General features: G+C 35.6%; 1 protein-coding gene across 3 annotated transcripts in view; it reads right to left on the bottom strand.

Moving 5' to 3' along the window:
• Positions 1–3463: 3463 nt before the first annotated feature.
• Positions 3464–10878, bottom strand: part of LOC114474873 (TRPM8 channel-associated factor homolog) — a 21405-nt gene continuing 13990 nt past the window's right edge. For 2 of the 3 annotated variants that reach the window (XM_028465451.1, XM_028465450.1), the window contains exons 8-13: positions 9930–10024; positions 8569–8779; positions 6909–7145; positions 5466–5689; positions 5258–5371; positions 3464–5163 (exon numbers count right to left, since the gene is read on the bottom strand). In XM_028465451.1, coding sequence (XP_028321252.1) covers positions 4921–5163; positions 5258–5371; positions 5466–5689; positions 6909–7145; positions 8569–8779; positions 9930–10024 — 1124 coding nt within the window. In that variant the 3' untranslated portion in view covers positions 3464–4920. Of the gene's footprint in view, positions 5164–5257; positions 5372–5443; positions 5690–6908; positions 7146–8568; positions 8780–9929; positions 10025–10878 lie in introns of all 3 variants that reach the window. The other variant, XR_003675401.1, reaches the window with a different exon arrangement.

The raw sequence follows: 10878 nt of genomic DNA, 5'->3' as shown, positions 1-10878 counted from the left end.
TTCAGGTATGACGGACTTAGAGTTGTCTGATATTCCATTATGTCAGAGTCCTTTCTCTCCCTCTTGAGTCACTCATGGCGTGACAGTTAACAAAACAGTTTGCAGGCACATAGTAACATGTATAGAGGGTGTTACCTCTGTGAAAATTAACCTGTTGCACAGGTATCAAGATGCAGATGTGACGTTTAACCCTTAAAAATCTAGCTTTGTGAGCTTTACCAAATCCCAATGATCCAAAAATGTGTTTTTGATCCTTAAATGATCAGAATCCTTAAATCATTCAAACATTAGGTGAACAAACATGTGCGAGTTTTAATTCGTAGATTTGAACATTGCCTTTGTGCGTTTAGATAGAGATAGAAACTGAACTTATTATTTAGACAATAATACTGTAATTCTGCTAATAAAGACTTGTAACATCTGCACTTTATTTCAGCCAACCTTTTCAAGAAACTTAATTCACTGAAAGGTGGATGCACAGCCTGATAGCCTCCAGCAGGATGTGACCCCTCTTTGCAAAATTATTGTATTTGAATCTAAATTTCAAACATGCTTACTTTAAAATATCAAAGACAAACAGGAGGATTATGAAAAAATAGCTACATTTAAGCTTGGGTATCTACTGTGATTCACATTCTTAATAAACCATGTGTATATATTCAATTCTTTTTGTTCTGTTTACTTAACTGCTGCTGAAACACTGCAAATTTTCCCCTTGTGGGACTAATTATAAAGGTGATCTTATTATATCTTATCTTATCTTATTTTATCTTATCTTGTTAAAGCTGACAGGCTTGATTTATAACCCTAAATTCTAAAAGATTAATCCCAACTGGAACAAGAAATAAGACAAATCTAGAATGGAATTAAAAAAGTACTAAATCCTAAAGTAATTTTTGAAACAATTACATTGAATACATTAAACTTAGTTTGAATCTATAGTTTAAAAGATTTCAATATTTGGCATTGGCTTCTGGCTATACTACCAATCACCAGAGGTAACAAGTAACAAAGTGCAAATACTTTGTTTCTGTACTTAAGTTGTTTTTTCTTTACTTTTTACTTTCTACTCCTTACGTTTTAAAAATGAGCTTGTTACTTTTAAGACCTTCGAAGACGACGTTGTGACATAAAAAGATGCAAACCAACAATCGCAAAGCTGCTTGTGAAATGCTTTTCAGCAGCGTGACTCATTTTCAGACCAGATACATGGATAATTTGATTCTCTTGAGGCTAAATGTTAGCCGGCTAGGCAGGTCCCTTATTTTTATGGTTAGCATTTTCAAGTTTTTAAAACTGAGTGTTCTCTTTTATACCAATGGATCAGCAAGAGGGAAAAAATTGTTTTTATTAAAGGCTGAAAATGTTCAGATGCTTACACGTACAGAGCTTTTGTATAGATTGATTCCAAAATATGTCTGGAATATTTATACTTGAGTGAACAGTGAATGCATCATCAAAGACTATTGTAGGTAGAGGACCAGAGCTGGAGGGGAACACTGACTGCACAAAAGGTTAGAGGGAGATATCTGTCTATATAAAAAATGTGCTCTTTTATTTTTGGTGACATTGTTCTGTGCTCACTGCCTTTTTATGAAGGATGTTTGAGGGGTTCCAACTTTTGTTGAGACCTCAAGACTCCTGGCTGGATTGACTAAGCTATACAGTCTTCAATGACCTGACAGCCAGGTTACGGTATCTCTTCATCTGCAGCTGTGCTTGTTTTAAAACCCTATAGGACAACCCTACTGTGAGTATACACTATTTTTTCTTCTTCCTGATTAAGTTTTTACACAATTTCTAAATTAATTGTTAGGTTACTTCAGTTATGGCCTCACTATACTTCTTGATTCACATCTCTCTCAAGCCAAACTACTCCCACAGATTGGAGAGTCGACACATGCTAGTTTTTAAAGGAAGGGCGGAGCCAACAGTGGTGGATTGTTTTGTAAGAAGTCACCGAAACGTCACAAACTACCATTCCCAACCAATAGACTTAATGCATGCTTCACTTCCACGTTTAAGTGAAGACCATGAAAGAACTTCCAGTTCCTAACCCTACTGTATTATAACAAATGACTACAGTTTTCATATTAATCTCACGCAACTCAACAACAGCAGTAAATAGCAGCGGACTTCTTATACATTTGCATAAGCTACTGGCCTTTCACTGACAAACTGTTTTTCCCGTTTGGTTTAGTCAAAGTTACTCCTCTTGTTTTATGTTTAGCTAGGCACCAATGCTACTTTAATAGCTGCAGATATGTTTTGACAGCATTTCTTACCTTGTATAAAACCTAATGTACTCATGTAAAGCAATAAACCATTACAAGCCAAACTTGTTGCTGATGGTCATTTGATCTATCTGTCACCGGAGCGCAGCGCTCTCCGCCCGGACCTCCTCTATAACACTCGGGGCTAAGTCCAATGCACCCGGCTCAGCAGACGAGCAGTAGTAGTGGTCAGGGCATGGTACATCCATTTCTTCCGCGGGGAAGGGAGAGTCACTCTCTTCCCGTCACGTTCTTTTTTATTCCATTAAAAAAGAATGGGGACAGCTCCGCCCTAGTGCATTTGATCGCTCCTTCATGTCAGGGTTAGGTTTTATCTCTCCGGATGTTGATGATCCACTTTTTTTGCAGCTCATTCTCTTGTGGGAACATAAAAAAATTCAAAGCAGAATTACATCTAGCTGAAGCTGTACACCTAGGAATGCAACAGTGGTATCTCGACGTGCTTTATCCTCTTGTTTGGAAGGTAAACTTCCTCCTTTTGGATGTCATTGTGTAGACACACAACCTCACACACAGGCACTATAAAACAAAACTGTGAAAAACATGTTTCAAAAGTGTGACGGTTCACTTCTCCTCTGTTTTGACTGTCCGAAAGCTGTAACAGGAAATACTTGATCGGTCTTATTTTCAACCGGAAATACTTCACGTCTCACTGTGTATATACAGTAGCCCATAGCAAAATTGAATTGTAATAGCCAGGTTTCAACTCACAGTGGGCAGTCACTCCTACATTTTCACAACAAAACATACAAATTGAAATACTTTACCAAAAATGTCAAGAGGTGGACAAGAATCAAATAAACTTCCACAACTTTGTACCCAAATACATTTGTTTTCAGCAGCAACTCTTTAAAATAATACTATATTTGTCCCATGGCGAAATTTTAGCTGTCATTCCTCTTTTTACTTTTGTGTTTCACGGTTTGTTTGTTGTTTTTTAAATTATGATCAGTAGCAAAATCCAGGTTTTTTAAGTCTTTTGAAAGAAAGAAATGGGCCGAGTTAGAATCAAACTCACCTTAAAGCGAGTGGGACAGTGGGAAAATGCTAATTCTCTCACATTCATATATTAATTCCTCTACAAGACCATCAACAGGGATAAATAAACAGTTGAATCGGTTATGTTGGTTTTTGATAAAAGGAGACATAGTCAAGGATGAGGAGACAGGTTTAAACATCAGCTCAGGAGGATTTATTGAAAGTCTTATATCAGCGTTAGATACACCATACAAGCAATCTGACCGAGGACCCAATGTAGCCCCCTTCATTCCTTTTGTCTCTGCTTAAATACGAGGAGAGATAAGCTCACTGTGCCAAGCTACGTCCCTATCTCCATGCTGTCTGATAACAGAGAAACATGGGCATGTGCGTGTGTCTCCAGATGAATGCTTGGTATGACACATGACATAACATCTAATCTTCTCAGGATCCTCCTCAGTGGATACACCTTTGTTTGTCTTGATGGTGTGCAAATTACAATGACAATATTCATACATAGATCCTGAGCCTTTGCAGGCTGGGTTGGGTTAAGCACTTGGCAATTCATTTGTTGTTTGCTTTGCTAACCACATATAGCCATTCTCAAGGCAGGGTGTATTTTTTTATTGGGCTACTTGGTGTAACTAGCTGTAGAGCCGACTCTGCTACAAGAGGTTAGCGTATTAAGTTTGTAGGCTTTCTCTGTGGAGGGTTTTCTCATTCTACAATACAAACATGCATGTCGAGAATGAGTGTCCTTGGTTAGTTCCTATGATGAACTGGTGAGCTGTCAAGGGTGTGCACTATTTTTTGAGGGTGCTGAAATAGGCCGCAGCACCCTTAATTTCCAATTCAATGGAATAGACGATAAATGGATATTAGTCTGGAAGTTTCCGATAACAGCAGAAAAGATAAACTGGGGCAAAACATCCTTTAACTTGTGTGAACCAACTTCCTCTTGTTTGACCTAAACTTTCAAAAACCATTTTTTTTTGTACAAAAAATTGTTTTCGTACAAACAGGAAAATATGTCATTCTCATTTGTCATGGCAACACGAAGAAAATAATAATTATGTACTTTTTTTTGGAGAGAATTCCTTGTACACAATACCGTATTATCAAACTTTTACCACTAGAGGGCAGTATATGACTGAGATGAAGTAACTGAATTTTCCTGCTGTGTGTTGTTTTACCTCATGCTCCTCAGATGCACAGATTTCTATTTGTAATCTACCAACTAAAGATAATTTAGTGTAAAAAGGGGAATTTGAGTTAGACGTTGAGATTTATCATTAAAAGTACAAATATTGGCATATTTTCAGGCTGCTAAACTTTATTCAAAAGATTTGAGGAAATGGAATATGATCTTTAATTTGGGTTGCAGCCCTGTTTCAGGAGTTAATGGTGGATAGCAAAGTTAGAGCAGTTTAGAATCTCTGGCTATAAAGAAGCTTCTTATACAGATTATTTCAAGAAATTTAAAAGGCAAAGTAAGGTTTTAAACATCTCCAGTTACATGTGGACAAAGCCCTAATTCCCTTCTCCAATATAAGTCATAATCTTCTGTTAATGACTTTAACCACTGCTATATAGTTAGATAAAATAAATAAGACAGGCCAGTGTGGCTGGTTTTCACCTATTACCCATGTTAATCATACTGGACCATGGGATGATCTTTCCAGACTGGGAGACTGGAGAGTTTTGTTTCGGTGTCTGCTACGATAGGCCAACCCCAAGCCTTGAGAAATTCAGTCAGGTTCATCTGCACAATCTCAGAAAAAGTCACTGCGTACAGGTTCATCTTTCCGTTGTTATCCTTGGGAATGTTGGTCATGGTGTGGTATGCTTCAAACACCTTCTTTAAAGCACTCCAGCCAAACTTTTCCTGCAGCTACAGAAAAAATTAAGTAAAAGTATTTGTGACAAATTATTCGAAACCTTTTTTTTTTTTTTGACATTTTTAAAAGTGCATTTGTGTTTGTCACCTGCAGATAGGTCTCAAGAGCTGTCCACATGTTCCAGCTGTTGAGATGCCTGCCGCCCTTCACGTACTCATCCATTCTTTTTTTTCTGTTATCTGGATGTAAAGCTCCGTGAGCCTGCATCAAATGAAAGCAGAATAAATGACTTCTTAATACTTTGTTAAAATGAGTAAAGAGAGGAGTTCTGACATTCATCTGGTGCATACGACACCTTTCCTCGATTGATGCCCATGACATTCTCGTGCACGTACACCGTCCACAGGTTGCAGGTGGCCTCTGTGGTGTGCGGTGTGAACTCCCAGCAGGACTTCTGTTGGTTGTGTCCAAGCTCATGAATAGGGCCCCATAGACCTTTGCCTTTGTCTTTATATCTGTGCACCAGGTCATGAGCTGATGACTTGTGTATCATGATGGGATATCCTGCATGCATCCAACCTAAAGAGAGGCCAACAAAGGCAAGCGCTGTGCATTCATTACATACATTATACCAGGTGTACCCTGATTGATACATGATCACATATAAATAATAATACAACAGGGTGGAACTTGTACAAGCAACAATCATGGTGATTGATTGGGGATGGTTAAAAAGTTTTTAGAAGGTGCATCCTCCTATCAATAACTTTTGGTTAAATACAGAGGTGAAAGTAACGGATTACAAGTACTCACATTACCGTAATTGAATTGCTTATATAGTACTTGTACTTTTTTTTTTTAAATCAGTCATTTTACTTGTCATTAAGTACATTTTAAAAGTAGTAAAGTATTTTGTTAATTTTCTAAACCCAACCATTACTGAGTAAATGATACATTTTTGTTTTAAAATGATCATCGTACATTGTGAAACTACAAAAAATGAAATTACCAGAAAACAATGAAATACATCGCATCATAGACAACCAATCAGATTAAAAGTAATGAACAGCATCGGTTTATTTATCTGTTATTTTCTCAGTTTTAGAGTTCATAAATGTAGCTATAATGAGAGCCGGATGACTTTTTTTAAAATATTGAATTAACTTTATTGGTATTATTTTATTTTTTAATGTACATTTTGAAAAAAAAAATATTTTATACAGATGCTTTTGTGGAAAATAAATTAAATTCCAATTGTATAAGATCTAATCTTTTCTTTTTAGACGTTTACTAAAAACAAACGTGGGGGGTGAAAGTAACTAGTAACTTTTACTTTGAGTACTATTTAGTTGAGCTACTTTTTACTTGTACTTGAGTATTTTATGTATGACTTACTTGTACTTGTCCTTGAGTACAATTTCAATGAATTAAGTTAAGTACTTCTACTTGAGGAGGATATATCAGCATTATTTACATCTCTGGATAAATGTATTGGCATTTACCTAGAGATTGAAACTATTAGGGTTGAAAAAACCAGTGTCAATATAAAAATGTAACATCTACATCAAATATTTACCGTTTCATCCTCTTTATTGCAATACCTTAAATTCTAATGCATTCAGATTGTTGCATAGTGGAGACTGTGCTAACTATAGAGTGGTAAATGTGTTCCATTTGTCACATTTTTAGCTGTCTTCATCTGCATAACTGGTTCATTGTAGTGTATCTTATTTAGTCACATGGGTTTCTTTTCATCCTCAGGAAGCAGATGCAAACAGTATCCAGACTTAGTTTTTACCATAAGCGATTTGCACGTCTGCAACAAAGCGCTCTTTGCGGGAAAATTTGTGTGGAATGGCAGCCAGGTCAGCCATGGCATGGGTGATTTTTTCCCAGTACTCCACTAGCCCCACAGGGTACTCCAGGTCACGGATCACTTCTGATGGAACAGTGAGGATGATGTTCTCCAGCTCCAGCTCGGCCCAGGGTGCGGGTAGAGAGCGAATCTTTTCCCACTCAGCTTCAGTGGTCACACCTGTGAAGTTAAAAAAGATGGAAACATTAAATAATAATAATAATAATAATAATAATAATAATAATAATAATAATAATAATAATAATAATAATAGAAATTATTATTATTAGTATTTACACAAAAGGGCGGCAATAGATGACTAAACATGCAAATAGAGTACAAAACTGCTGGAAAATAACATTTCCAGAGCCTTTAAATTAGAATATATTTCATATATGTGTAGTTATACAGTAGTTATATTTATATTGTTCTTAGTAGATGTGGCTTGTATAATATATGTTGTTTGTATATCTGGAGCTGTAACTAAAATAATTTCCCCCTGGGATTATTAAAGTATTTCTGATTCTGATTCTGAATAACACTCAGAGAAGCCACAAAACTACACAACCCAATGCCTCCTTAGGTACTGTAATACAGGACACACACCATCAGCCAAACATTCACCGACGTCTATTTAAAATGCTGAATTTCCTGTCCAAAATGTACTTTTTATTGGGATGTCCCGATACAACTTTTTCATTTCCGATATGATACTGATATTGCAGCCTTGCGTATCGATATTGATCCGATATCAGCATGAATCATACATACTTTCTGATTATAATTTTTTCTCTCTCTCTTTTCTTTAATAAAAAAATAATAACTTATTTTGTAGTGTGGAATGTTAGAAAAGGCTTGATCAAGTGATGTCACTCAAACAGAGAACAATAGTCAGCAACAGTAGGGATGAGAAAAACTGACCCATTTATTATTAACCAATTGGTTACATGATGTTTACCCTTAAACATAATACCTACAGTATTCTACTATTAAATAAAATAAATAAAAAATATCATTGAAAAAAAAAAAATTGCAAAACCCGAAAATTTGAATCCGATATCTGTTTTCAGGCTAATATCAGACCAATATCGATATCGGATCGGGACACCCCTACTTTTTAACAGGTGTTTGAATTTCAATTTAAGAGGCAGAAATATTTGAAATAAATAATTCTTACTGCTTCTTACCAATCATGAAAATGTTTCATTTGAACTGTGATATTGTTTGATGTACATAGGATATCTATGTTGGTTTGCATTTTCATGAAAATAATAAATAAGTAAAAATGGATTTAAAATGTGTCTTCAAAGTGTATTTTCACTTAACCCCCCTCCCTCCTTTCAGTAATTAATAATACAATATTATGTGTTAGAAATTATTCCAATTGATGTTTTGTTAAAAGATTTGTTTCTGATTAGTTGAACACTTCTCTGTGTTCCTTTGCACCCAGAAATCCTTTTTTAATCGAGATGAAAAATGGTACATTGAATAATGCAGCTATTCATAGAGATGTACAGCATTTGTATAAATATAAACTAATTTAATGGTTTTTATCCAGGCCCTGTACTGAAAAAGAAGTTGGTTACAATAGTTCCCAGCGTACCCTGTTTAAAGTATGGTGCAGCTACAGCTGTTTCCACCTTGATTTCCATCCCATTCACTTTAGTTTTGGGTGGGACCAAAAGGTAGAGAAGTCCTCCCCAAAGGTTCTGCACCATCATGATCTCTGATTTAATGGGGAATTGCTCGTGAACACACGGGGCCCTCTTCAGCTCGTTGCATTTGATGAAATCTGTGTGACAGCCGATTTGGATCTGTGGATGATAAGAAATACACTATTTCCAGGTCCTTCCACCATGGAAAAACATCTGTTAGACTATTTAAAGCCAGAATAGGGTTGGGGTCAATTACATTTTTCATTTACAATTATGTTTTCAATTATCCATGTTCATTTACAATTCAATTATGATTACGATAACCAGCATTTTTTTTCCAATTACAAATAAATTACAATTATTATTTTTCCCCTGAAAGTCAATTACAATTTTACTCACTTTTAGTCATATAGCGTTGTGAGGATTGTATGTGTTTTTTTTTTTTTTGTGTGTGTATGATGTCCTTACATTTATATTATAGTGAATTGATTATTATAGTATCTAATGTAAAAGCCCAACTCGGGACAAGAGTTAGAATAGAACTCTGTAAAATTGTATGGTCCCTATTTTATATATATATAATTCACTGACAGGTAGTGGAGAAACTTGATATGAAACACATTTTAAATACATACATGTAAGCCATTGTGTTTAATTAAATTGCAAATGATAGTTTTTATTTAATTTCCTCTGTTACAATTAAATTACGATTACAACTTTGAAAGATGTTTAACATTACAATTACATTTATAATTACACCATAATTGTAATTAATTATCAATTACGCGATCACAATTATAATTGACCTCAACCCCGAGCAGGAGGGTCAAACTCATCAATACAGACCAGTTTAATCTCAAATGGGCTTCAGATTATAGACCCTAGTTTGTGATTCCACGTATAATAGTATTTAAAGTATGTAAGGCACCAACAATATCCAAGCAATAAGTGACAGATATCAGTCCCTGCATCTTACATTTTATTGATTTTGTGACCAATTTTTATACAATTTGGGGAAGTAATTTATAGAAATTTGTGGGATTTTGGAAACATTTTTAGTACTTACAACAATTTGAGATTAAAAATGACTGCCATCGTGTGAATAAATGTGCAGTTTCATTGAATTTGTGTATTTGGAGGTACAGTACTGAGATATCTACAACTGAATCAGTTGGTGATTTACACAATAAGTCATGTTTTTGTTGTCATTTTTACTTTTTTCTGCAGGGCTTTAAAAGACTGTATATGGCCCCCAGGCCTTGTGTTTGACACATGTGCCTTAAAGGAACAAAATAGTGAAATTCTATACCTTCCATCCCTTATTGATAATTTCTTTTGGTACAGTCAATATCGTCCCCATACAAGGAGAGAGGTAGAGACCTGTGCTCATCCACTCCATCGCTCCTGACAGAAAGACACATACAAAGCTTCAGAGCATCATCACAATTTTTAACTGTAACTACATCTGTTAATATGATCTGTTGAGACCAACATCTGTATCACTAAGAGCTAGGGGTGTGTATTGCCTGGCATCTGGCCATACTATTCGTATCCCGATAAGAAACGATACATTATATCGCAATATTTAATACATGACTTAAGAAACAACTAATCTGTAAATGTGTACACCTTCATGAGAACATTATGTATTAAATATATTTTAATAGCATATGTTACACTCAAAACATTGGCCATGTGCAACTTAAAATAAAAAAATAACACAATCTGCCTGTGATTTTTAAACCAACACTGACTTTAGTGCAACATGGGTTTAGTGCAACTAATTTTTTTTCCAACACCCCAATCTGATGCGCTGATGTACTGCATCACCCCGTGAGAAGATAACCCGAAACATCTGGGGCCTATACTACAACGCTGCATTTCCTCTTATTCCAGGATTGAATCGATGTCTGCTATACTACGAAGCTGGCTAACGTCTTATGGGGCTAAATCACCATGGTAACTTAGGCTGAACGACAAGCCTGGTCGGGACCAGTCCTGTAAGATAATATAAAACATAAATATATTTCACCTTATGATGTAGGCTGATCTGTATGAACGCAGCATCAGAACTATAGACAGGGTAAAAGTGAAACTGATTGTGAGTGTCTGTTTATTTTCCGTTTATAATCTCACTAATTTAAGCATTAGCACTCGTCGATTCCTGCATTCAGTTTTACTTACTTTTACTGCAGCAACAGTGTTGTTTTTGGTCTGAATTATTGATTTTAATTATTCATATTTTATAATTATTGTGA

The sequence above is a fragment of the Gouania willdenowi genome, chromosome 13 (assembly GCF_900634775.1).
Source record: "Gouania willdenowi chromosome 13, fGouWil2.1, whole genome shotgun sequence".
Lineage (NCBI taxonomy): Eukaryota > Metazoa > Chordata > Actinopteri > Blenniiformes > Gobiesocidae > Gouania > Gouania willdenowi.
Note: the sequence above shows the minus strand (reverse complement) of the source record. Positions and strands in the feature narration are given on the sequence as shown.